Genomic DNA, 27,182 nt, shown 5'->3' with positions numbered 1-27,182 from the left:
CATTGAAGGAGATTAAAAATAATCTAAGTATTTTTGACAACATTAGTAAACCACAGCACAAATTCTATCATAAACTACTGCAGAGCCATTATCTACTACTCACTTGCCATTATCATCAATTATAAATAAAAGCAAGTAACTTTTATAAATGTCACTTCAAATGCAAGTTTTAGCATCTCATCAGAACTATGTGCAAGTACAAATAAACACCATCATATTAAATATATACAAATACATATATACATACACACACATATATGCACATGAAACCTTTAGAAAAGAAACTCAGTAAGCATAAGGATCTCATGTAAATTTAGAACTTATTTATACACGCAACAGCTCTGGCCAGTGCATTATATCAATTAAGTTATAGAATTCAGATTAAGCACATTAGTCATGTATCAGAATCACAGCACACAAACTGCATTTCATTTTATAGTATCACTAAGAGGCCTGGTGCACAGGATTCGTGCACTGGTGGGGGGCGTGGCCTGCTGGGATCGGCCCGCTGTGGGAGCGCCGCTCATCCCGGTCAGCCAAGCGGCGCTCCCACTGTGGGAGTGCACTGACCACCAGGAGGCAGCTCCTACATTGAACTTCTGCTCCCTGGTGGTCAGTGCACATCATAGCAATTGGTTGACCGGTCATTCTGGTCATTCCACCGTTCAGTCACTGGGCTTTTATTATATAGGATGTTTTCTGAAAGGAAGTCATAAATTAATCTTTTATTATAGACTCAATCATATTTATACACACCAAGGAAATGACCATGGGCAAGTTATCTAACTTCTCTGAGCCTTGTTATCATATATCTAAAATTGAAATGATAAAGTTTTAAAGTTTACCTCATAAGGTTGTTGTGGTGGTAAAATGAGATGTGTGTAAAAAGCACTTGGCAAAAGTCCAGGGCCACCATAGATATTATTAACATTGTCACCACTTTTTGTTAAGGTGACAATCACTTCATATGTGAAGAGTTAGTTCCTGATTAACAGGTTTTTCTATCAAGTTTTCTTTGGGCATGGTGCACAATGTCTGAGGTCTGGTACTTGGAACTTAGTAAAATTAGGCAATATTATCACTGCCATCTACAATATCTGTATTTTGCCATTGTTATATTCTAGCCAAGTGCATGTCGGTGGAATTACAGACACAGAAGAAGAAAGAATTAAAGAAGCTGCTGCTTATATAGCCCAGAGGAATCTTCTTGCTAGTGAAGAAGGAATCACAACATCCAAGCAGTCCACAGTATCGAAACAGTCTTTGTCCACTCTCCACCAGGAGGAAGTTTTTGAGAAGAAGTCAAGAAAAGTTGCAATTCGAGAAAAGGCAGAACGCCTGTCACTAAGAAAAACAGTAAGAAAAGACAAGTTAATATAACTTACAAAAGTAGAAATGCATGTAATGTGTGTGTGTGTGTGTTTGTGTGTGTGTGTGTGTGTGTGTGTGTGTGTGTGTAGATAGAAATTGACTTGTTTCAAAAGAAGAGATATGTGATCTTGTGGAGAAACAAAACTAAAGAAACTAAGAAGAAGACATCAAAATATATAGGTCAGAGGAAGACAAACAATCATTTTAAACTCCATGTAATTTTAGGTTCTACAGAAATTAAGGTTCTAAAGAACCTTAAGAAGTCTGCCTTCAGGAAGTAAAATATGTACGTTGGCCTTAAAATGTTAAAATTTAAATGGCATAGCTTTTAAAAATTTCATTTTTTAAATCATTGTTTATTTTTCAATTACAGTTGACACACAACATAACTTTCAGGTGTACACCCTAGTGATTAGACATTGTATAACTTACTAAGTGATCGTCCCACTAAATCTCATACCCATCTGATACCATACATAGTTATTAGAGTATTATTGAGTCTATTCCCTATGTTATACTGTACATCCCCATAACTATTTTGTAACTACCAATTTGTACTTCCTAGTCCCTTTCACTCATCCCCAGAACCCCTGCCCCCCAAATCTGACAACCATCAAAATGTTCTCTGTATCTATGAGTCTGTTTCTGTTCTGCTTGTTCATTTATTTTGAGTTTTAGATTTGGTTGTTGGTATGTATTTATTGCCTTTTATTATCCATTTAAAAATATTTTTATTGATTTCAGAGAGGAAGGGAGAGGAAGAGAGAGATAGAAACATCAATGATGAAAGAGAATCATTGATCGGCTGCCTCCTGCACGGCCCCCCACTGGGGATCAAGCCCACAATCTGGGCATGTATCTTTGACTGGAATCAAATCTGGGACCCTTCAGTCCACAGGCTGACACTCTATCCACTGAGCCAAACCAGCTAGGGCCATATTTTTTAAAATCTATTTTCTTCTTTTTAAAGAACACTCTTTAATATTTCATTTAATACTGGTTTGGTGGTGATGAACTCTAGCTTTTTATTGTCTGGGAAGCTCTTTATCTGTCCTTTGATTCTAAATTATATCTTTGCTGGGTAGAATAATCTTGGTTGTAGATCCTTGCTTTTCATCACTTTGAATATTTCGTGCCAGTCCCTTCTGGCCTGCAAAGTTTCTGTTGAGAAATTGAGTACCACATTTACCTATACTGCCATTTTGACCAGAAGTCTTAAATGGTGTATTTATTTTAAAGAGGAGCAAGGAATATCCATTTGACTTAAATATAAAAGTCAGGTTCCAAATGGAAAAATTATAATTTTGGTTTCTGCTTATTTTAATAGTACAAGTTACTTTGATTTTATAATATTTTGATTTTTTTTCCAGTTAGAAGAAACTGAGGCATTTCATAGAAAGATGAATGAAGATCATCTTCTCCATGCTCCTGAGTTTGTTATCAAACCTCGTTCCCACACTGTTTGGGAAAAGGAAAATGTAAAATTACACTGTTCTGTATCCGGCTGGCCAGCACCTCGTGTCACATGGTATGTTATCTTTTTGAAAACTACTCCTAAAATCAACTATACAAAGTTAATATTACCTCTAGTGAAAATATTCAGCATTATAAATATGCAGGAGTCATTGAAAGCATTTACAATTTTGTATAGATTTTTAAAATAGTGAAGAAAGTATACTGGGATTAATATTTTATGTATGGGAAAAATAGTCTTGTAAATGTTATGAAACATACATTATAATTATACTGGAGGCCCAGCGCATGAAATCGTGCGCGCCCCAAGCCATGAGCCACCCCGCCCGCCCACCGCCGTGAGCTGGGGGGCAGGGACCAAGAGATGGTCAATGCACCTCATGGCAACTGGTCAAGCGGTCGTTCCGGTCGTTAACGCTTATGGTCCCTGGCCTTTTATTACATAGGATTATACAGGTGGGTCTTTATCTTATAAAAGTGTTAATATTTTATCAACATATTTACATACAAAGACAATGTATATCTATAATTTCTATGAATCATAAAAATTTGTTCTCATTAAATGTAGATATCATTTTGTGATGAGAAGCAATGCTGCCTTTTAAAAAATAATTAAAACCCAAAGGGATTCAACTCTACTAATCATCTGAGCTGAGGTCTCAATGTGTTTTTTCTAAAGCCAAGAAAAAGAGGGGATTTGATGGGAAATATCCTATATAATAAAGAGGTAATATGAAAATTAACCCTCATGCCCTCACAAGATGGCTGCCTATGACCAGGCTGGCAGGGGAGTTAGTGAGGGATGACCAAACAACTGAATAAGCAGACTGCGTGGGCAACCAGGCCGGCAGGGGATTTAGTGAGGGACGACCAAATGACTGAACAGCAGGCTGCATGGGGTGACCAGGCTGGTGGGGGAGCCATGAGGGGCAACCAGGCCAGCAGGGGGGCAGTTAGGGGCGACCAGGCTGGCAGAGGGGGACAGTTGGGGGCAACCGGGCTGGCGGGGGGGGAGTAAGAGGCAACTAGGCCGGCGGGGGGCGTGCAGTTGGGGGTGACTAGGCCGGCAGGAGAGGCAGTTAGGGGCAACCAGGCCAGCAGGGGTGGCAGTTAGGGGCAACCAGGCCAGCAGAGGGGGCAGTTGGGGGCCACCAGGCCGGCAGGGGTGGGCAGTAAGGGGTGACCAGGCCGGCGGGGGGGGCAGTTAGGAGAGACCAGGCCGGCAGGGAGGGGGCAGTTGGGGGCAACCTGGCTGGCAGCAGGGGGCAGTTAGGGGCAACCAGGCATGGAGGGGAGGGCAGTTAGGGGCAACCAGGTATGCAGGGGGGGGGGCAGTTAGGGGTGATCAGGCCAGCACGCAGAGGCAGTTAGGGGCAATCAGGCCAGCAGCAGGGGGGCAGTTAGGGGTGACCAGGCAGGCAGGCAGGCTAACAATTAGGAGCCAGTGGTCCAGGATTGTGAGAAGGATGTCCGACTGCCGATTTAGGCCCGATCCTTGGGACATCCCCCAAGGGGTCCCGGATTGGAGAGGGTGTAGACTAGGCTGAGGGGACTTCCCTCCGCCCCTCCCCCCCAATGCACAAATTTCGTGCACCAGGCCTCTGGTTACTAAATATGGGGCCTGAAGGAATCTTCTTTTCATAAAGAATAAATGCTCCCTTTCCCCTTCCATTATATATGGTAGCCAAAAAAAATAAATAAATAAAAATTGTATACACACTTTGAATGATTACAAAGTCAGTATTTATTAACATACAGTTCATTTTCAAATTTTAAAAGAATCTACAGAAATGAGTAACTTTTTTTGTTAATGCCTGTTTTCAAACTGATGACTATTTTGGTCCAGGCACTGCTGATAATGTGAAGCAATGGGAATTGCAAATATCAAGAATCATTTCATTCAGTATTTGTGTGCCCTCAGTTTATCAACTGTTGCTGTTTTGTATTGTAAACTCTATCCTTCTGTAGCCACATAAAAAAGTCTAGTGGATAAATTTTCTTTGCTTAAAGCTTAGTCTGGCTTCACCCATTATTTCAAATCAGTTAAACCTGAAAAGGAGTGAAAATTGAGTTATCAGCTGTTAAAGTATGTATGCATTTATGGGGGGACACCCTGTAACCCAAAAAAATGTATAAACACTTTGAGTAATTATAAATGTATACATACTTTGAAATGTTTGTACTTCAACTGCATTTTCAAACTTCCAGTAGCATTTTAGGATGAGTTTCTTTTGTTCAAAGCTTAGTCTGACTGAAAAGAGAGAAACTTCAATTGAGCTATCCGCTGTTAAAGTGTGTATACATGTTTTGGACATCCTGTATATCCTATTGCAATTGTCAATGATTTTTTGATTCCTAAACTCAGAATTTTCTTATTATGTGTCATGCATATCTGCCAGAGAGAGCAGAAGTATGAAAATGATTGAGCCAACTCAAAAGGCATTTTTCACTTTATTCTCTGACATGGATATTTTGCATGCTATTTTTTATCGTCAGGAGTGGTGGTAAATGCATCCTATATTGCAGTATAAACACTACTACGCAGGACATTGTCACTCACAAAATCCATGCTTCCTTCTCCTTTTTCCCCCATGATCTCTAATGTTGGTCAGACACCTGGCTAGCATGAATGGAGGTAGCTGACAAGATAGATCCAGTTACCTGACTAAGGTTATTCTTAAGGAGCAGGTGGAGAGTTTTTAAAAATTCACCTATGACGTCAACCTGCCTCTACTTATAATTTTTCTTGTATGTAAACTTTTCTCAGGGTTCTTGAGTTTGAAAACCAAAGAGTGAAAATCCACGCCAGCTATATATTATCAAGGCAAATAATGTATAGTACACAAAGGTGAGAAATATAGGAACATATTTCAATGCAAATGAAGTTTTAAAAAATAAATTTATAAACTTTAAAGTATAAAAGTATACTATAGTAAGCTAAGAATCACCTTATCTTTGCCTCATCTCTCTCTGTGACTACAGAGTTGCATAATTTGGCCTATTAAAAGGATATTTTCTCTTCAAAAACAGATGACTTGTCACTTAAAAAAAAAAATCCAGACTTTCCTATAAAAATGCATGAAGGATAACAAATTTCCAGCTCCAAGAAATATTTTTTGGTCATTAAAAACTCCTCTTCTTTCATAAAATTCAAATGTACTACTAATAAATAATCAGAGTCCTTAGTTAGGTACATATATTTATTACATAGCATCCTATATCTGCTTTTTAAAAATTAGAGTTAAAGATGATTTTTAAAAGTAATATCTGACAGGTAAATATTCATTTCTTAAGCATTTATTTATTCTACTAAATCCACAGCAACTAGAGTACAAGCATGCAAGTGGACATTGATGGTGTTATTTATTAAACTAGGGTTACATGGCTCCACAAAGGCAGAACTCAGATATGTCAAAGATTAAACTCCTTATATTCTGTTTTGTTGGCTGGAAAATTAGTGATTTAAAAACAAAAAATATATATAAAAAATAAAAACTCTCCAGAAAAATTTGAGATGACCAAATTGTTGACCCTTAGAACTCCAGTTAAATTGAAAAATAGAAATACTGTCAATTTTCAGTTATCCTCACTAATAGAATTGAGCAATAGTACGATTTTTTACTATACCTGGCTTTGAAATATTCATTTTCTCAACATGTGAGAAAACGGGCTCCTTTTAAACAAAAACCAGGGGACAGAGATAAGATTTGCCTCAGGAATGACTGGGGGGCTGTTAATTTACTGGAACAAGCCTTCCCTAGTTTCTACACTCCCTTTAGTGCTTGGAGAAGACAACTTCATTCTTACCCCAGATTCTTCCAGTAGGGACGGATCAGAGCATTTCACAGAAAGTCCTGTTGTCCTGCAAGTCAAAGGAAAAGTAAATATGAAATTTGGACATTCAGCTAGTAGATAACTGAAAATTGTCTATGGCAATATAAAAGGTCAGATCCAGTTTTTGTGGGGCATGAGGTTTATTCATTTTGGGGGTAGTCTTTACAAAAAAAGAATATAAAGTTAGTATAAATTAGACATACAGTCTTGTGGAGATCCGTGCTAGTGGGAGACCCTACAACTTCAGCCTTATTGGCTCCAAGGTAAATAAGTCCACTTCTGGAAGTAAACTTCTGTGTGGGATTAGTATACATTCCTGCATATGTTGTCTATTAATGAAGCTCTGACTTACTTTGCAATGCTGCTAATGCAATCTTCAGAAGTCATCCATCCTCTGGGAACCCACAGCCCAGCAGGAACCCAGGTGGTTGGTGATTTCTTTGCTGGTATTTATGCTTTTATGGTTCTTAACTGCAGCTTCCTGGGTGTGACACTGAAGACAAGTATCTATACTAATAAAAGGGTAATATGCTAATTAGACTGGGAGACCTTCTGGGAGACCTTCCAGACATCCTCCTGGACAAAGCCATGATGGCGGGGCCGAGGCAGAGGCGGTTAGGGGTGATCAAGCCAGAAGGGGAGGGCAGTTAGAGGTGATCAGGCCGGCAGGGGGGAGCGCAGTTGGGGACGAGAAGGCCGGCAGGGGGGTGCAAGTTGGGAGCGAGAAGGCCAGTGGGGGGGAAGTTGGGGGCAAGCAGGCCAGCAGTGAGGGGCAGTTGGGGACAAGCAGGCTGGAAGTTGGGGGCAGTTGGGGGCGAGAGGGTCGGTTGGAGGGACAGTTGAGGGCGGCCAGCAGGCAGAGTGATTAGGGGCGATCAAGCAGGCAGGCAGGTGAGCAGTTAGGAGCCAGCGGTCCCAGATTTCAAGAAGGATGTCCGACTGCCGGTTTAGGCCCGATCCCCTGTGGGGTCCAGATTGGAGAAGGTGCAGGCCGGGCTGCGGGACACCCCCCTCCCAGGCACAAATTTCATGCACTGGGCCACTAGTGAAAGAAATAATTGAGAATGACCTTCCTGAATAGGAGGTTAATAATAGGAATAAGTGTGTGATAATGCTTCATGTAGTCATGCTGCCTCTGTTTGCAACAGTTAGGTCCTTAGTCACGTATTGCAAAGGCAAATGTGCCTGGTGCCTGGCTCCCTTAGAGCCCTTTCCAAACTTGATTCCAAGTTTCCACTAGGCACCCTCGGGTCATGGAAATCCCTGAGGTCTAGCAAATGATACGCACATGCAGCAGCTGCTCTTTGGTCAGTCCCATGTTGTTTTTCTTAATTCGGCAGTATTTATATAATAGCTTGTATGGCAGGCTATATATTGGTTTAAAAGGCAGGGGAACATTTTTATCTGTATAGTCAGGAAACTCCATATCCACAGTTTCACATCCACGGATTCAACCAACTGGAGAGTGAAAATATTCCGGAGAAAAAAAATCCCAGAAAGTTCTAAAAAGTAAAACTTGAATTTGAAACATGCTGAGCACTGTGCTGAATCCACGCAAATAAAATTATGTGTAGGCATGCTTTATTGTAGCCTATTTGCAAATATAGGTTACATGCAAATATTACACCATTTTATATAAGGGACTTGAGCATCTGTGGATTTTGGTATCTTCAGGGGTCCTGGAACCAACCTCCTGTGCATATCAAGGGAGGATTGTATTTGTTTTATTTGTATAAAGGAACTCTGGAAGAAGAGGTAAGAATGGTTGAGAGTTGACCTATGAACCAGGAGGTCATGATTCGGTTCCCAGTCAGGGCACATTTCCAGGTTGCAGGCTTGATCCCCTGTGGGGGATGTGCAGGAGGCAACCAATAAATGATTCTCTTTCATCATTGATGTTTCTATCTCTCTCTCCTTCCTCTCTGAAATCAATTAAAAACAACAACAAAAAATGAATCTAAGGAGAGCAATAAGCTGTGGGGAAGGAGCTGGGTAGAAGGCAGACAAGTGTGAGGAAGGAGACTGCTCCCTGAGCACCCTTATACTTTCTGGTTCTTGGACCATACAAATGTATTGCCTAGTCATTTTAAAAAATTATATGAATCACAGGAAAAGAGAACAATTCTCTTTAAAAGAAGGAGAGAATTGATTTAAAAAGAGCCAGATTTCATTGGGTTTCCAACCCAAAGTCTAGATCAATTTTATCAATGAGAAAATGGATTGTAATCTGCAAGGAGATTCACACAAACTCACTGGAGCATATGTTGGTATTGGTGAGCAGCATTCATTCATTCACTCATTCAATACCTTTTTGAATCTATATGTGGATACTGGACTAGATCCTTAAGCGAGACACTTAAAATACATGTTTGGAATTCTTCACATCGGCAAATAAAGACACTTAAAGAAATTGTCATTAGGCATGATAATAATTTAAAACCTAGGAATGAAATAATATGAGAAATATATCTTAGAAAGAATGTAGATTTGGAAAGGTCTTATTCTATTTTTGCATATAATGGGAATTTATAAATTCTATTATAGATTATGTATTGAATTTGTTTATAAGAGTTGAGTTATTCACAATGTATTTAGATTTAGTATTTGATGCCATATTATCTTAGGAAAACAACCTACATTTAGAATAGTTAAAATTATTTGTAATTTTTAATTACCTCCCAACTTAAGGGTTTGGAGTTTTATTTTAGATTTTTTTCTATTTATATAATTTCAAAATCTATCCAAATGGGATAGATCTCTCTCAGCTCATTGGTTTTTAAATTGGGTAATAACTATTTACTCAAAACATAAGGTTGAATTCTAAGCAACAGTCACCTTTGTGGTGGGATTCAATATGATAAATACCATTTTGCATGCATTATTTGCTGATAGAAAAAAATTAGACTGAAGTCTTTTTTACTTGACAATGCTTTACACCACCAAAGACCTTCCATTGTTACTCTTGTATCTAAACAGACATTTGTTTAGGGGAATTTAGTGTGGTTTTATACACATAAACTAAGAGTTTATTCTAGAAATAGTTATAGTAAAATGCAAGCTCATTAATTGTTTATAGAGGCTACATGAAAATGATAAGTGAAATAGTATACATCTGAATATTCATGAGAATTTCAGAAACCTCTTGACAAAATATCCCAGGTTGTAGATTGCTCTCCAGAATTAGCTGATGACTGGCCAGTTTGGAATTTCACTTTCCAGAAATAACAAGCTGTGAAGCATATACTAATACAGAGCAGGCCAAACAACCTTCCTTTCTTTTCTGACTTAATACTGAAGATAGCCAATGTCAAGTGACCCAGAATCTGAATGCCTTGGTGACTTCCTTGGAAAACAGAGTTGAATTGCTTTTTACTCCTTGCCTGATGCTTTAAAACAGGCGTTTCTTTCAGTGACAGCTGGCATACCAGAGGAAAGACTAGAAAGACCCTCAAAGTGGTGTGGTGTGGTGTGTGTGTGTGTGTGTGTGTGTGTGTGTGTGTGTGTGTGTGTGTTTTAAACTGATTTCATGTGCCAGGTGGTCACCTTAAAAAAGTCGTTCAGGTGTTAAGTTGGTTAGTACTGGAGAGCAAGGAAGGGGAAACAACCCTGGAGCTGCACAATCCTGTTTTAGCTCAAACTTTATGGAGATATGAACAACATTTTTGTCAGAAGCCAAATTGAGTGTCACCCAGCTGTTGGGTCAAGTAGCACATACCACAGCCTTTGGTGTCATATTTCTCCTCTTATGCTAAAAGGAACTACTGAAAACACCCAACACATGAAAACTGAGCAAGAGGGAGCTTTGAGTCAAGTGTGAAATTACCTAACCTAATTCAATCAAAAGAACATGTCAATTAACAGATTCTACCCTGTCATTCGTCAAAATGAGGAATGTTTGAAATTAGAAGCGGCCAGCAGATTTCTTGTTACAGGCCACCTGATCAGATAGTCCTGTCTGCCTGGGGCCCCGTGGGGAGGCAGCTGTCTGAAGCTGCTTCTGGGCTGGCAGGAAGCAGCTGGCAATGTGTTCAATGGGTTGGGTAGGTTATGCCACTACGACTGCCACACAACTGCAATTCATTTTTTTTTCCACTTAAAAAATTATTTTTATTTTCCTATTACAGTTAATGTATAATATTAAATTAGTTTCAGGTATACAACCCAGTAATTAGACATTTACATAGCTTACGAAGTGATCACCCTGATAAATCTAGTACCCATCATACATGCAACTGCAATTCTTAAGCCAGTCCAGCCCTCTCATTTTAGATATGAGAAAACCGAGATACACAGAGCTTCAACTTACTGTTTTCATATGCACTTATTTTCAATTATCCATACCAGAACTCTGTTTCTTTGGCCCAAAATTATGGAGCTATAATTAATCTATTGCATTACACAATAATTCCATTCAATTTCACAAACACAGAGTGCCAAATATGTGCCCATGACTCATATTTCCTTGAGAATGGGAATAGAAGTAAATATGGATCAAACACAGTCCCCATCATCAAGGTACTGGGAGCTTAGTAGAAGTGGCACATATTTAGCAATAATTTAATATGTTATACCTTGCAATTTGATACAAGTAACACTGATGCAGAGAGGCAGGAAAAATTAATATTGTGTGGGATTTTAGGGAGGAGTTTATTGAAGTGACATTGGATATGAACGTTGAAGGATGAGTTGGGATTTTGCTAAATGGAGAAGGAGAATGATACATTTTAAAAAGTATAGAAAATGGCCCTCATGGGGTGGCTCATTTGGTCATCCCATGCACCAAAGGGTTGTGGTTCGATTCCCGGTCAGAGCACACACCTAGATTGTGGGTTAGATCCCCAGTTGAGGCATGTAGGGAGGCAACTAGTAGATGTTTCTCACCCACATCTATGTTTCTCTCTTTCTCTCTCCTCCTTCCTCTCTCTCTCTCTAAATTCAATAAAAACATATCCTCAGGTGAGGATTAAAAATAAAATAAAACATAAATACAAAGTATAGAAAATGGATTTGTGTTTTAGGGGCATAGAGGCTGTGTACACATACGTATGTGTGAGTGTGCAAGTTGTCAAGAGGAAGGAACTGATTAAAGATTATTTTCTTTCTTTCTCTCCCTTTTCACCACTTTCCCTGATCCCAAACCTTTTTATAACCATTTCCAGAAGTCTGAAGAAATAAAATGCTGCTAAGTAGAGAAAATGGAAGCATCACATGTTGTCAGGAGCCAGACTGCCTGGGTTCAAATCCCAGCTCTGCTATTCCTAAATGTGTGAACTGGGACAAGTTACTTAGCCGCTTCATGCCGGGGCTTCTTCAACTGGAAAATGATGTTAGAAACCGTTCTGCCTCATGTGGTTGTTGTGAGGGCTGAATTTACTATCTATTCATAAAGCACTTAGAACCTTGCCTGGCTCTAGTAAATGTTCTGTGTCAGTTGTGGTTATTCGTGTTATTTTTGTTATCTGTGCACATAAAGTGGCATGTCTGAAAGGAAAACAAGGGAAATCCAGCTCCTCTTTTGGGAGGAAATGGCTTAAGCAGGAGAGACTGGCACCATAGCCACTGGCTATTGAGACCTTGAGGACGTGGCAAAGAATCAAGGTGCCACTTCTAGACTTGGGAGACAGTGTCTCAGGAAGGACCCTTCCATGTAACCTCTCTCTCTGAGGTCTGAGAGGCTTACCTAGGGGTGGGACAGTCAGAAAAGGGGAAGCCTTCAGCTTATATTTGTCAGAATTTTTTTTTCATGATTAATATTTTAAGTTCTTCCAAGCCAAGAGCCATGCTTGCTTATGAGTGAATAAAACACATATAATGAGCTTTCAATACAACTGACATTGTTTTTTCACAACATGCAAGAATGTTAGTAGGAAGAATGTTTTACTTTCATCCTACATAGACAGCCAACAATAAAGCCCCTAACACGAAAACTTCCCCTCTGTTATGTCAACAATGGTCAAGTTTTTCTTTAGGTCTTTTACTGAAGGATAATATGCACACAAAAAGTGCATATTCTATATGAATGTAGAACTTTGATGAATTTCTGTAGACTGCACATACCCATGTAACCAAGCACCCAAGTTGCCTCCTTCATATTCCCCCCACCCACTCCTCTATCCCTCCACTCCACTGCCCTCCCCGACCCCAGGGGGAAATCACTTTCCTGACTTCTAGCAGCATGAATTGGTCTTTTCTGGGTTTGCACTTGATATAAAAGCAATCATTGTACTGTGTACTCTCTTGTGTCAGGCTCTTCCACTCAACATTATATATGCAAGATTCAACCACATTGTTATGAATGGTCAGCTTCTTAAATGTACTTTTTATGATGAAGGACAGGAAAGTAAGTACATTGAGAAGTTTTATTGCATTAACTGTGCATTTTATTTAATCTACCGTAGACTTGCCTTTATTGAGCAGATGTTGCTGCTGACCTCAGTGCCGTGTTTACAGGTGTTCCTTCAAGAATTGTGTGCGCTTTTAATCATGAAGCTATTTGCATACACTTCAACTTACTTCCCCTTGTTTCCATTGTCTCGTAGGTATAAAAACCAGGTGCCAATAAATGTCCATGCAAACCCCGGGAAGTATATTATCGAAAGTCGATATGGAATGCACACGCTGGAAATTAACAAGTAAGAAGACATCAGGGTCTGTGTGTGTTGCCTTACAGTCACTCAGGGAGGCCCCTCACCGCTCCAGTAACAGCTGCCTTCCCCCCTTGTTCCCAATGCAGCACGATCACAATGGGGGGCACGCACATGCATTGCTTCTCTAGGTGCCCAGCTGAGAATGATATGCATGACTCATTCTTGCCAAGCCCACTTTACCTATTAAAGTGATCTTAAGTTTGAATTTAGTCAAAGATGAGAAAAAATTCACATCTTTTTATCTTTTATATGCTGGAGAGTTTTTCTTAGACATCAGGAAGAAAATAAGTTATATAAATAGACATTAATATTCAATTATTTTTAGTGTTCCAAATCAACATCATCATCATCATATTCTTTTGCCTTTAATTAATAAAGGCCATGAAGGTTGGGGTGGATGGCAATGAAAGAAAGTAAGCTGGACTAGGAGAAATTGCTCTTTCCTTAAGCTCACCAGGAACTATGGAAAATTATGCACCTGCCCTATCAACCTGTAGATGGAGGCAGGGTGGACATTGGAATGTTTTTAAAGCAAAATTCAAAAGCAAAACCCACATTAAAATTTCTAAGTCCTCAAAAGTTTATTGTGTCCCCTAAGATGGTTTTGCAATCCAAAAAAGTTAAACTCCCACCATCTTCAGTTCACATAAAACCATGACATGCTGAGATGTCAAAGTAAAACCTACAGCATTCTGATCTCAAGAGATTTAGAGCCTTCTCTTCAGGTCAGAGCAATAGACACGTGATGCTGGGCTTCAAAGAGATGCCTGGCACCATGTGACATCACCAAGCTCTGACCCTGACCTCAAGTCACGTCAATTCTGCCGGTCAGTTGTTCTATAGAGACAACAGTGAGCTACGTGGTTGCTTGATAATTAAATGTTATGAGAAATACAATTGCATCGACCTTCCTGGGGTTTTATTCATGTCTGAGAAATTTCAGCAAGAATTAAGTTTATATGACTGGAACTAAACTTTCAGGGACAATGAATAACACAGACACTGGTAGTGATAAGACACAAAACAACCTGCTTGTTAATCTTAGCCTGTTCATCTCTCTGTGTGATCATTGTCTCCCTAAATCCATTATTAAGACATCCCAATTTCTGTATTATAACTCAGAGGACCTTCCAAATGGCAGTTCTTGTGTCGTGCCGTGGGCCAAAACTCCAAGTGTGGCCTGAACCTTAGTAGAATTAAGGGATGAATAACTTGTTTGTACTTTGAGGCTAGAGCCACACATTAGGCCCACCTGGATCTGGTCTGGGGCTCAGGGAGGCCGTGCAAGTCTACAAGGAGAGGTTGTTTCTTTCCCTGTCGCCCCCAGACTGAAACTCACCCTGAGGGAAGCCAGCAGGGAGGCTGTGCCCCCAGTTTATCATAATGTTCTTCATGCTGTAATATATGTGCTTAGCATTTTATTAACGTTTTTTTGGACATTTAAAATGAATCTGGGAAAGGGTCACAATGGACTACAGGTCTTCTCCCATTCTGTGCTGCTGGCTTGAATCTGCTGTAAATCTCTTGAACTACATAAAATCCCACAGGGAGCCAGATCAGAGAGCAGCTTCTTCAAGAGTTCCTTAGAACCACGCTAGCCACTGGTTTACAGTGTGCCATGGTAGCAAAGAGACCCTTGAGGGAGCAGCTAGTAATTACCTCTAGCCACTGGGAGTGCCACTGTGATGGCCACGCGTTTCTGTACGTTCTTTCAGGTGTGATTTTGAAGACACCGCTCAGTACCGGGCCTCGGCGATGAATGCTAAAGGAGAGCTTTCAGCATACGCCTCGGTTGTGGTAAAGAGTAGGTTTGCTGGACTTGTTTTATTCAAAATGCACCTTTTTATAATTTATTCTGATTGCTAAAGAGCAAATTAGAAGTTCACATGAATTTCTGCCTTCTCTTCTAGGATATAAGGGAGAGTTTGATGAGACTCGCTTCCATGCTGGGGCTTCCACCCTGCCCCTCAGTTGTAAGTTTAAAAATATATTTGCTAAGTGCCATCTCCATTTAAAATACAGCATAATATGCTGCACACCTGAAACTAATATAATGTTGAGTATTATTAAAATAGAGATAATAATAGCACTTACCTAATAGGGTTATTATGAAGCTTGAGTTAATAGATATTAAACACTTGGAACAATACTTGGCACAAATTGAACTCAATAAATGTTAGCTTGCCTTTTCAAATTAATACTAAGAGATCTTAGGAAGAGAGATGAAGCATGAAAGAAAGGGCCTAAGTGTTGGGAGTTGAGCAGTTATAGGTTTGAGTTTTAATTTCCCATGTGATACCTTTGAAACCTGTCATTAGCTGTATATTTGTGAACTTCTATATCCCATCTGGGAGAGATGAAAAACTAATATCTATGCCATGGGGTTTTTGCAAAGATTAAAGGGCATGCCAATGGTAGCTTGCCTGACATATAATAACCCACAAATAAATAGCTGTTATTTTCTTAAGCCCTTTCCTTTGAGAAAAGAGAAAATAAAACCTGGGAGAGTTTATGATGCAGGCATTTACACAATCTATAAATGAGACATTTCTAAGAAAAATATTTTTAAAGTTACAATATTTTAAACTTTTCATTTTCTCCATTGACATTTCTTGTAATACATCTTTTACTCAGATTATTAAAGAAACTAAAGCAACTTACTGAAAAACTCAATTTTTATGATGAATTGATATAGCTATTTGTGCCCAGATTACAAGCAACGAAGTTTAAATGAACTCAGAATCTAAAACTAAAAGTGCATATGTATATTGCAACTAAGTCTAAACTAAATGTGGTATTAATTTATGTTTTATATAAAATTACCTTTAAATTATATTAATTATAAATAAGCTTTTCTGACCAATGAAGCAAGAATTTTCATGCATAGAATTTCCATTTCTCACAATGTGCTATGTACTTCTTTTATAAGACTTCATTTTTGCTTAGATAAATTATTTGATCAGTATTTGTTGTGACTGCTCTCTGCCTGTGGTTATTAAAATGCTTGTGTCTCTTTGATGAAAAGAAATAAATTGCTGATATTTGTTTTTGTTGTACCCAGTTGCCGTGACCCCTTATGGTTATGCGTCCAAGTTTGATATCCACTTTGATGACAAGTTTGATGTGTCTTTTGGGAGAGAGGGCGAGACGTTGAGTCTAGGCTGCCGTGTAGTTATCACCCCTGAAATTAAGCATTTCCAGCCAGAGATCCAGTGGTACAGAAATGGTGAGCCTTGATAATGAATTCTCACTGAGGTTCTTATTCACAGAAGGTCATAGACTGGGCTTGGCACTGGAGCATGAATGTTCATAAGCCTGCAGATCTGTTTTTCAGGGCTGGCAGAATTTGAACATTAGAGGATGTTTTAAAAAATTTTTACACATATATTAAACTAGCAGAAATTCCATAATATTTGTGAAAATTATAACTTACCACTAAGTAACATGGAAAGGATTACAAAAAATGTGTTTTTGCTATTGTAAGTTGGATATACATCCATTTTGTAAGTTACTTTTATTTAGTAAGATAAATGAAGTTCATAAACCAGTGGGACTAGGAAGCATGTCAGTTGTGCATGGGGTACCTGGGCAGTCTGGGGCAGCCTGGGGTCCCAGGGCAATGGCTGGGACCTGGACCTGGGCTTAGACTGAAACCAGCATGGCGGCAGCAGCAGCGCTGATGTGGACATGTCCCTAGAGGAGGAGAGGGGCAGCATGGGAGCCATCCGTGGAGGCCAGCTTGCCTGTCCATCCCCAGGACTTACCTTTGTGGCATCTGCATAGATATTAACTCCCTGGCCTGAACGCTGTCAAGAACTGTCAACAATCAGGCAGTAAACTTTGTCAGTAAAATATTACAAAATAAATGTGTGTACGTAGACATTGCAATAAAGCACATAAAGTAGTTGTTAGAATTCTTCAAAGAATTTAGAATCTCTGGTTATGAAAATTGCCACAACATTGCAAATCAACTATCTACAGACTTAGAAATAGAAACTAAGTTTAAAGATTGTCCCATTCAATGTAAAAGAACACTATTTTTGTATGAAACTTTGGATGAAGCAATTATTAACAGGAAGATAATTTTGAAATTAATTTTCCTCTTAATTGAAGAGATAATAATAGAATGCATAAACATGTGTTTGAATTATATACAAACCATGAAGTCATTTTCAGTTTCTTGTATGACCACCACAAATTATGGGACATGTTAAAGAAAACATTAAGGTGCAATTATGTAAATTACATTTAAAATTAAATTTAGACTTACATGGAACTGATTTTATGGTAGTTAAATCTTTTTAGAAAAATTGTTCTTCAAGAATAATCAGCTCTAGAGTAGTAAAATTTACATTTTGAAATAGTTTATCAGAAAGTTAACTTTATAATACCCTAACTATATGAGACTATTTAATATAAATTTATGTAATACCATAACTAAGTAACACTCTTAACAGCTGTAATAATAGTGGCATCAGCAGAAGAATTTTTCTCAAAAAAATCTTTTTCAAATCTCCTTTGTGATCTTGCATTTGTAAAGCATGAGTGATGTTGCTTTCAGTTACATCCACTTAAAATGACATTGTTAAAGGTATGAATTTGATGGCCTAATAACTGAATTTGCAGAAAATCAAGCCAGAAATATTTATTACCAATCAAGATATCACAGTAATAAAGTATTATTTTTTGTAAAATCATGGCACAAAAGTATTAGTTTTTGTAGTTTGTATCATTCCTATTACATTTTATAAGTGATAAACTATTTTTAGAAGAAAAAGCCTTATACTTTTTAATGTACTTTTTTCTCTGCTTTTGAACAAGAGACCTTGTCATTTTATTTGCATTGGAGGTTATGCATCTGGCACTGGCCCCTCGCTTCTGGTCTAGTATTTTTACCAATATAAACATGGCAGAATGACTCAAAGCCCTAGAGAATTCCTCTTGTAGTCAAATAGCCTTCAATATAGAAGGAGAGAAATAGAGAAAGGGTGGAGGGAGAGAGAAGAGAGAGGATTGGAGGGGAGAGAGGAAGAAAGGAGAAATAGAGAAAAAAAATCAGTTAATTTGCTGACTTCTCTCCCCAGGAATACCTGTTTCTTCATCAAAATGGGTGCAAGCCCATTGGAGTGGAGATCGGGCAACACTGACATTTTCTCATCTCAATAAAGAAGATGAAGGCCTGTACACAATCCGTGTACGAATGGGAGAATATTACGAACAATATAGTGCTTACGTCTTTGTTCGAGGTAAGACCTAGCAGAAAGCATCTTTAAAGAATCTTTAAAACACCGAGACCAAATCAGTCTATCCAAACATGTTTTATGTAATGATGAAAGAGCTGTTTGAAAATTCTTCCAGATTACATGGCATAGGTATATCAACTTCCAGACCTGATGTAAAGAAGTTAACCCTGAAAGTGCCAACCCAAAAGTAACTAGTTTCAAAATTGTGTTACTATCACTAATGTCAGTACTTTCCTCATCTTCAATGAGCCAGCAGTGCAGTTCTGTATAGGTGTTCAAGTGGAGATGTTAAATCCTTTATGAAAAGCCATCTTAGTTTATGGAAGCTGCAACAAAAGGATGATGTGTTATTTGGGAACTTACTCTTTAATATCTATTTGGGGAGCAAATTTATTATTTCATTTCTTAGCTTTTTTTTATAGTTTTAGCTTTAATGAACTAGTAAACAAAGTGCTACAACTTAATTCTTTTTTATTTTTTAAGATTTAAAAAAATTGATTTTTAGAGAAAGAGGAAGGGAGAGGGAGAGAGAGAGAGAAACATCCACGTGAGAGCAAGACACTGACGGCTGCCTACCTGGGATCAAGCCTACAAGCCAGGCATGTGCTCTGACTGGGAATTGAACTGATAATCTTTCTGTTCACGGGATGATGCCCAACCCAACTGAGCCACACCGGCCAGAGCTATAAGTTAATTCTTAAAATAAACTATAATCATCAATTTTAGGATTCTTTCTTTTTTTTTCAGCAGTGTCTTGAACGGATCATATATGTACAAGTGGGAATGTTATTTCTACATTGGGAGGACCATTAAACCTCCAGGCTACAAGGGTGGTTTTCAGTGTTCTTTCATGTGATGGTCAGCCAGGTGTTGCTACAATAGGAGTAAGAGGAGAGGCTCAGGGAAACAGTATTTTATTTTATTTTTAACTTTTATGTATATATATATATTTTTTGTTGATTTCAGAGAGGAAGGGAGAGGGAGAAAGAGAGAAATTTCAGTCATGAGAGAGAATCATTGATCACCTGCCTCCTGCAAGCCCCCTACTGGCATTTTAGCCTGAAACCCAGGCATATAACCTGACCAGGAATCGAACTGTGACCTCCTGATTCATAGTTCAATGCTCGACCACTGAGCAACACTGGCCAGGCAAAACAGAGTATTTTATACTTACAAATCCAGAGACAGGAGGCAGAGCATACCAGGCAGGACCACATGGGAAAGAACCTGCATTGGTTGGTCAGGAGGCAGAAGGGGCAGGAGTTAGGGGAGAGCCTAGATCATGGCCTTTACTGACGTTTCTGTGGGAAAGGCAAGACAGAGCAAAGAAGTTTAGGATTGACTCCTGTGAATAATTTAGGGACGGTACCTAGTTATGTAGTACCTGGCCCTGGGATGATTAAGGCAGAAGAATATTTCACCCTAGGGCGCATGGGCCAGACCAAGGAGGCCTGGCTCTGGATGAATTAATTTGCATATCAAAGACATGCTCCAGGCTGAGCCCTCTGCTATCTCCAAGAATTGGCTAGCTCCAGCCAGAAAGGTATATAAGATGTCAACATATCATATGTACAGAAAATAAAAATATAAACAATACAGGTTGACTTGCTAATTTTTTAGACTTACCATGGGAATGGTCCAGATGGTTATCTTCAGTCTTGTTTTTCAGAGTCCTAGATCCCATATATGCTGTTGTTCCACTACCCGCTATGATGCTGTCCCATGATCCCATTCCAGTCTATGGGAAGGGGAGAGGAAGGAAGTGGAGGAGAGCAGAGATGCACACAGCACTTCTGCATGTGAACACTTAGCCACATGCACAGATCTCACAGTGAGGGAAGCTAGGGTGTCTAGTCTCTTGTTGGGCAGTGTGTTCCCTGCTAAAGCTCAGTAATTTAAGTACTAAAAGGAGGGAGGAAGAGTGGATACTGAGAACAGTTAGCAGTTTATACCACACCGGTACTCAACAGCAATAAATGATCATTGAATTTAGCCACTGACCAGCAACTGACAAAGATATATGAATATCTATACCAACTGAAAAATGTGTTAAATTTTCTCCTACATGAAAGCATTATGGGAAAAGTCATTATTGCCACAGGGAAGAAAGAAGCTAGCCTTCTGGGTAAATTGCAATGAAAATAGACACATGGGAATTTATCAGCAAGTAAGTTTCTTTAGCCAAACCATCTGGATAAACCTGACTAAATGAGGACTGAATAAGCAAAGTCTTTGTTTCTGTTCTCAATTATCTTACCTGAACCAGAGAATATCCCTGGTGACCCCAAAATACTTAGTTATGCCTTGGTGATTTCTCCTGGACTCTTTCTGGGCACTCTGACATAGTCTAGAGTACCCCAACATTTTTCAGTGCCCATGTTCAGAACTGTGGCTCTGTCACATTTAGGCCAAACTTCAGATAACTAACTATAGACGGGGGAGAGGGGGAGGGATTTAAATTAGAAATTTATACTTAAGCCAGTTTTCAAATTCATAAAATAAGGAAATGGAAAGATTCTAAAATTTATCAGATATTGATATGAGAGAATTGAAAAGGTAAATTGGAAAGACAATTTCAGCAATTCCTGAATAAATTATGTATTTTAGATTATTTTTTAAAAATCTTTTTTGAGGTATAATTTACATCTATAAGATTCAACCATGTTAAGTGAAAATTGCTTTTTAGAATATGTATGGAGTTGTGTAACCATCATCCACAATCCAGCTTTAGAACATTTCTATCACACCAAGGAGATTCCTTATGCCCATTCCCCACTTATCCCCAGTCTGGCTCCTAGGCAACCACTAATCTGCTTTCTGTCTCGGTAGATTCATCTTTTCTGGACATTTCTGTATATGTGATCTTTTACATCTATCTTCTTTTCTTGAGCATATATTTTGAGGTTCATTATGTTAGTAGTTTGTTCCTTTTTATTGCTGACTAGTATTGCATTGTATGGATATGCCTCATTTTGTCTATCCATTCACCAGTTGATAGATTGTTCCCACTCTGGATATTATGAATAAGACTGCAATGAACATTTGTGTTCATATTCATAGACTTAGGTCTTAATTTCTCTTGGGTATATAGATACCTGTAAGTGGAATTGCTGAGTCATGTGTTAAATCGATATTTAACTCTTTAAGAAATATTTAAATGACATTTTATGTGGTTTTTTTAAACTTTGTATCCATTAAGTTGCATGAGGCCATTTCAGTGCTAGAGCTCTGTTTTTTTGCTGCTTAAAAAAATAGCTTCCGAACTATAATGCGCAGTGTATAAAGCACCATATGTCATTTCCAAAGACATATGGTGGATTATACACTGCACAAAGACATTCCAAAGCTGTGCTCATTTGAACAGGATTTTAGTCCATAGATAATATGTGTTCTTCATGGGGAAGAAAAAAGATAATATAAATAAGAAAAAAAAGAAAAGCCTTTTATTAGTTTACCATTCAGAGATATCCAATGTTATAATTTTGTTACATAGCTTTCTAGACTTTTATATGTGGATTGGGCAAATATAGGTTAATAGTTGTGAATACACAAAACAGTTTATTCTTATATTATTATTTTTTAATTATTGTATTATTTTCCATATTAACAACTATAAACCTACTTTTGCCCATTCCTGTATTCTTTCCTCACCATCCCCTATAGAGAGAGTGTGGAGGGAAAAGTTGACAATATGATAAAGGATGGGATAGAAATGTCATGAAAAAAGAATTACAAATAGCAAAAAAGTATGTAAAAAAGTTATTACTAGTAATCAAAGTAATTAAAATGATATAATGTGTTAATCTATCATATTGAAAAGAATGAAAAGATTTTTTAAATCCATTGGGATAAAAGAATGGAGGGACTAATATCTATTGTAGTGAGTGTAAATCTGCTTGACTTTTCTCAGTGTGTTTTGCCACTATGTATTGTAGGCACATCTACACTAATAAAAGAGAATCATGCAAATTGACCATCACTCCACTACACCCACCAGCCAATCAGGAGGAAATATGAAAATTAGAAGGGCAAAGATGGCGGCTGCCCATCTGCTCCAGGCACAGAGTGGCCGGGAGGGGCAGGACGCCTGCTATGAAAGGGAGGATGGGGGTGGGGTGGGGCGAAGGGATCTATAGGAGCAGCACTCCGGCCACAGCGAAGACAAAGACTGCAGATTCCGGAGTCTGCAGCAAAGATGAAGGTGGCAGAGTCTGGCCAGAGCCTGCAGGAAAGACGAAGAAGGCAGACTCTGGCCAGTCTGTAGCGAAGATGAAGATGGCAGACTCAGGCCTGAGTCTGCAGCGAAGATGGCAGACTCTAGCCAGAGTCTGCAGCGAAGATGAAGGCGGCAGACTCTGGACGGAGCCTGCAGCAAAGCTGAAGAAGACAGACTCTGACTGGAGTCTGCAGCAAAGGCAGCAGACTCTGGCCAGAGCGAAGGCCTGGGTCTCGGGTGCCGGAGGAAAACCGGTGCTGGAAGCCAAGGGAAGGAAGGCCTATTGCATGAATCTCTTCATGCAATGGGCCTCTAGTTTTCAATAATTCTAGGAACTTGAGTGGACAAAGTTGAAAAAACAAGTTGTATGCTTATATGAAAACTAATGATGTATGCTTATATATATGATGATATATCAAGAAAAATAAGTTTACATGAAATTATATAGTACCATTCCACTTTATTTTAAAAACAATCACTTTTGAGTTATAAATATAGGGGAAAAAATCTAGAAAAATGTAGGCCAATATGTTGGTAGTAGTAATCTCTGAGTTATGACATTTAAAAGATAATTTCATGTATTTTTTTATTGTCATATACACTGAGTGGCCAGATTATTATGATCTCTGAACACATAATAATCTGGCCACTCAGTGTATATCCTATATAATAAAAGGCTAATATGCAAATTGTCCCCTCAACCAGGAGTTCAATCAGCAGGCAGGCCAGCCAACTGCCCATGTCCCCTCCTCCTGGCCAGGCTGGCTGGACCCCACCCATGCATGAATTCATGCACCGGGCCCCTCTCACACACACACTGAGTGGCCAGATTATTATGTGTTCAGAGATCATAATAATCTGGCTACTAGTGGCCCGGTGCACGAAATCCTACAGGGATCGGGCCTAAATCAGCAGTCAAACATCCCTCTTGCAATCCAGGACCACTGGCTCCTAACCGCTCACCTGCCTGATCAACCCTAACCACTCTGCCTGCTGACCTGCTCGCCTCCAACTGCCCCCCTCACCGGCCTTCTTGCCCCCAACTGCCCCCCCCTTGTCAGCCTGATCACCCCCAACTGCCCCCCCTGCCAGCCTGCTCGCCCCCAACTGCCCCCCCTTGCCAGCCTGATCATCCCCAACTGCCTCCCCCTGCCAGCTTGCTCGCCCCCAACTTCACTCCCCTGCCAGCCTGCTTGCCCCCAACTGCCCCCCCACACCGGCCTGATTGCCCCCAACTGCTCCCCCCTGCTGGCCTGCTTGCCCCTAACTGCCTCTGCCTCAGCCCCACCACCATGGCTTTGTCCGGAAGGACGTCCGGAAGGTCTCCCGGTCTAATTAGCATATTACCCTTTTATTAGTATAGATAAACATTAGAATTATTTCCATTTTGGAAAAAGTTATTAATAGCCTGTGTCAGATGTCAAAATATAAAGAGTAGCAGGATAATCTTTGACCTAATTAATCAAACATACAAAAAGTTTGGCTATTTGGAGGGTTGGGAGAAGGCAGGGCAGAGGCTAAGGAAAGGATTGACATTGACTGACTTGGGGCTGTGAGCCAGAGAGTCCATAGCAACTGCTAGGAGCCAAGAGCACAAGTGTGAAGTAACATAACACAGTATTTGGATTTGGCTTACAGCAGCTGCTAAAGAGAAGCTGTTTTTGAAAGATTGTCAAGCCCACATCTTAAAAGCAATTTTATAAAAGTGCTGAAAAATGACTCCCTAAATGCTAACTGTTAAATACAATGGATGTTCAGTGAATGTATTTTTAATATATATTTTTAAAAATTTTAATGTATTTTTTTAAATATATATTTTACTAGCGGCCTGGTACACGAAATTTGTGCACAGGTGTGGGGAGGAGTTCCTCTCAGCCCAGCCTGCACCCTCTCTAATCCCGGACCCCTCGGACATCCCTCTAACAATCCGGGACCACTGGCTCCTAACTGCTCACCTGTCTGCCTGCCTGGTCGCCCCTAACTAGCCCCCTGCTGGCCTTGTCGCCCCACGCAACCTGTTGTTCGGTTGGTACTGTGAGGGCATCCTAACCAATTTGCATATTACCCTTTTATTAGTATAGTTTGATTTCAGAGAGGAAGGGAAAGGGAAAGAGAAATAGAAACATCCATGATGAGAGAGAATCATTGATCGGCTGCCTCCTGCATGCCCCCAACTGGGGGTGAGCCACAACCTGGGCATGTGCCCTTGACTGAAATTAAATCTGGGACACTCAGTTTGCAGGCTGACACTCTATCCACTGAGCCAAACCAGCTAGAGCTTAATTTTTTAAAAAATATATTTGTATTGATTTTAGAGATGAAATAACTCTCTGTTGTGTGGCATGTAGGCATTCTGCATTAGGTTTCAGGCACCAATTAGTTTTCCTATAGCAGGAGACATTTCCCCAGAGACAGACTGCAGATCTCATGGGGCAAGAAATAGAATGTTCAAAATCGAAGTGATTTGAACTATTCACAGGTAATGTGCACCTATTAAATTCAGAAGTAGACAAATATTTCTGCCCTGTTATCAAATGTTTAGTAACGCAGAAGACTTATACAAGTGTAGCAGATAGAAAAAAAAAAAAGTATTTATTCAGTCAACAAGAGCATTTTTCCTTGGGTAAGTGGCTCCTACATGTCTCAGCCTCCTCTCAGACTAACTCCAATTATGAAAGGGTTGACCAGATGTCAGAAGAAATTGTCAAATGTGGATTCCTTCCCTCAGGGACTCTGTCTCCTGTCTTAACTGTTCTCACTTAAAAAGCTACTGATTAGCTTCCTCTCCTCCTAAAAATATCACTGATTCACCAATTTAGCTGTGCCTGAAGACACTGCTGAGAGGACCCCACTGTCAGAGGATCCCATTTCATAAATAGTCACTGTCCTCTGTTTCTTGTATAATCCTGGACTTTTATTAAACTCAGATAAGCCAAACTCAGATGTGGGTATTACATCAGAGTTCCTTTCGTAAATATCTTCAGTTCAGGAACAAACATTTGATTGAAATAAATGTTTTCCTTTCTTTTCAAAAACAGTAGTGCCCAGCATAGGAATGGGCAAAGCTTCATGGTTCTTATTCTCTTGTGGATGCATCCAGAAGGTAACAGAGGGGGCTATTTGTTCCCCTTTGGAGCCATTCATAGTTTCTGAGTAACATGACACAATAAATATCTTAAGAACAGACTTTCTGGCACAACTTACATTTGACTTTTCTGATAGCATTCCTCAATATCTAGATATTTATTTTCTTTTAGAACATGTGGGCAGTCAAGGGCCATGAGGCAAAGGTCATGGGTCCTTCTTAGAGCCCTTTCTAACATAATGTTCTTTGTGCTGATGGTGAAAAGCACACATTGTTATGTTGGTAAGCAAATTACAAGTCTGAAGCTTACTCTACTGGGGTCAAAGATGTAGCCTCTGAAATGTGTGCACTAAGAACCCAGTCTGAGGGCTGCAGAGCACATCTGAGAGGGCTAATGGGATCCTTCTGTGTCTCCACAGATGGTGATGCAGAGATTGAAGGAGCCCCAGCCTCTCCCTTGGATGTGGTGTGCGTGGATGCCAACAAAGATTATATCATCGTCTCCTGGAAACAGCCAGCTGTGGATGGAGGGAGTCCTATTCTGGGATACTTTATTGATAAGTTAGTACTTAGTCTAACTTTAGTTAGAGTGATTTGGCCATAGAGATGCATGCTTGATTTCTCCCACTATTTCTAGGTGAAATATTTTCTTTTCTGGTCTCCTCTCCTTCTCTCTCTCCCTTTCCCTCTTTCCCTTTCTTCCTCTCTCTCTCTCATATAAATACATATTTACATGTAAATGTGTATATACATATATGTGTATATGTATAGATGATATAGACAGATACAGATATAGCTATAGATAGGTATATACCTAAATTCCAAAGATAATCTTTGAATTTGATGACCAGCACACATCACTAATTTGGCAAGAAAACTATAAATTCATAGACCTAATAGAGGCCACTTTAGAAGTGAAATAGTGGTATTCAATGTATTTAATGTCCATATTCCTAGTATGTCAACAATTTAGGAATATTACATGAAGAATAATACTTTATGAATACTAACAAAATTTTATTTAAATCTCAGGAAGTGATTTCAAATTAGAAAAAGAAATCACAAATATCAGTAGTATTAAATTATGTTCTATCTACAAGTTCTTACTGTTTACATTCTCTAAAACTTAGAGACTTTGATTTATGGTAATTGGGTCTTACATATTAATTATACACTAACTTTAGACAACATAGATAAAAATTTCATATTATCAACCTAAATAAATTATTGTCTGACTTAGTTTCTATTCAAATAATTGCTCTAATTCTCTTTTCATTTTTTGAGTAATAAAATTTGGTTGTAAAAACCATTAG

General features: G+C 39.2%; 1 protein-coding gene across 2 annotated transcripts in view; it reads left to right on the top strand.

Moving 5' to 3' along the window:
* The window catches only part of MYOM1 (myomesin 1), a 122,231-nt gene that overhangs the window by 26,130 nt on the left and 68,919 nt on the right, over nt 1–27,182 (top strand). For both annotated transcript variants that reach the window (XM_008160048.3, XM_028139252.2), the window contains exons 3-10: nt 1,125–1,356; nt 2,742–2,899; nt 13,218–13,310; nt 15,041–15,129; nt 15,236–15,298; nt 16,387–16,551; nt 18,410–18,571; nt 26,289–26,430. In XM_008160048.3, the coding sequence (XP_008158270.3) occupies nt 1,125–1,356; nt 2,742–2,899; nt 13,218–13,310; nt 15,041–15,129; nt 15,236–15,298; nt 16,387–16,551; nt 18,410–18,571; nt 26,289–26,430 (1,104 nt within the window). The remainder of the gene's footprint in view (nt 1–1,124; nt 1,357–2,741; nt 2,900–13,217; nt 13,311–15,040; nt 15,130–15,235; nt 15,299–16,386; nt 16,552–18,409; nt 18,572–26,288; nt 26,431–27,182) is intronic.

The sequence above is a fragment of the Eptesicus fuscus genome, chromosome 12 (assembly GCF_027574615.1).
Source record: "Eptesicus fuscus isolate TK198812 chromosome 12, DD_ASM_mEF_20220401, whole genome shotgun sequence".
Classification (NCBI taxonomy): Eukaryota; Metazoa; Chordata; class Mammalia; order Chiroptera; family Vespertilionidae; genus Eptesicus; species Eptesicus fuscus.
The sequence above is the reverse complement of the archived record's forward strand: the minus strand, read 5'-3'. Positions and strand labels throughout refer to the sequence as shown.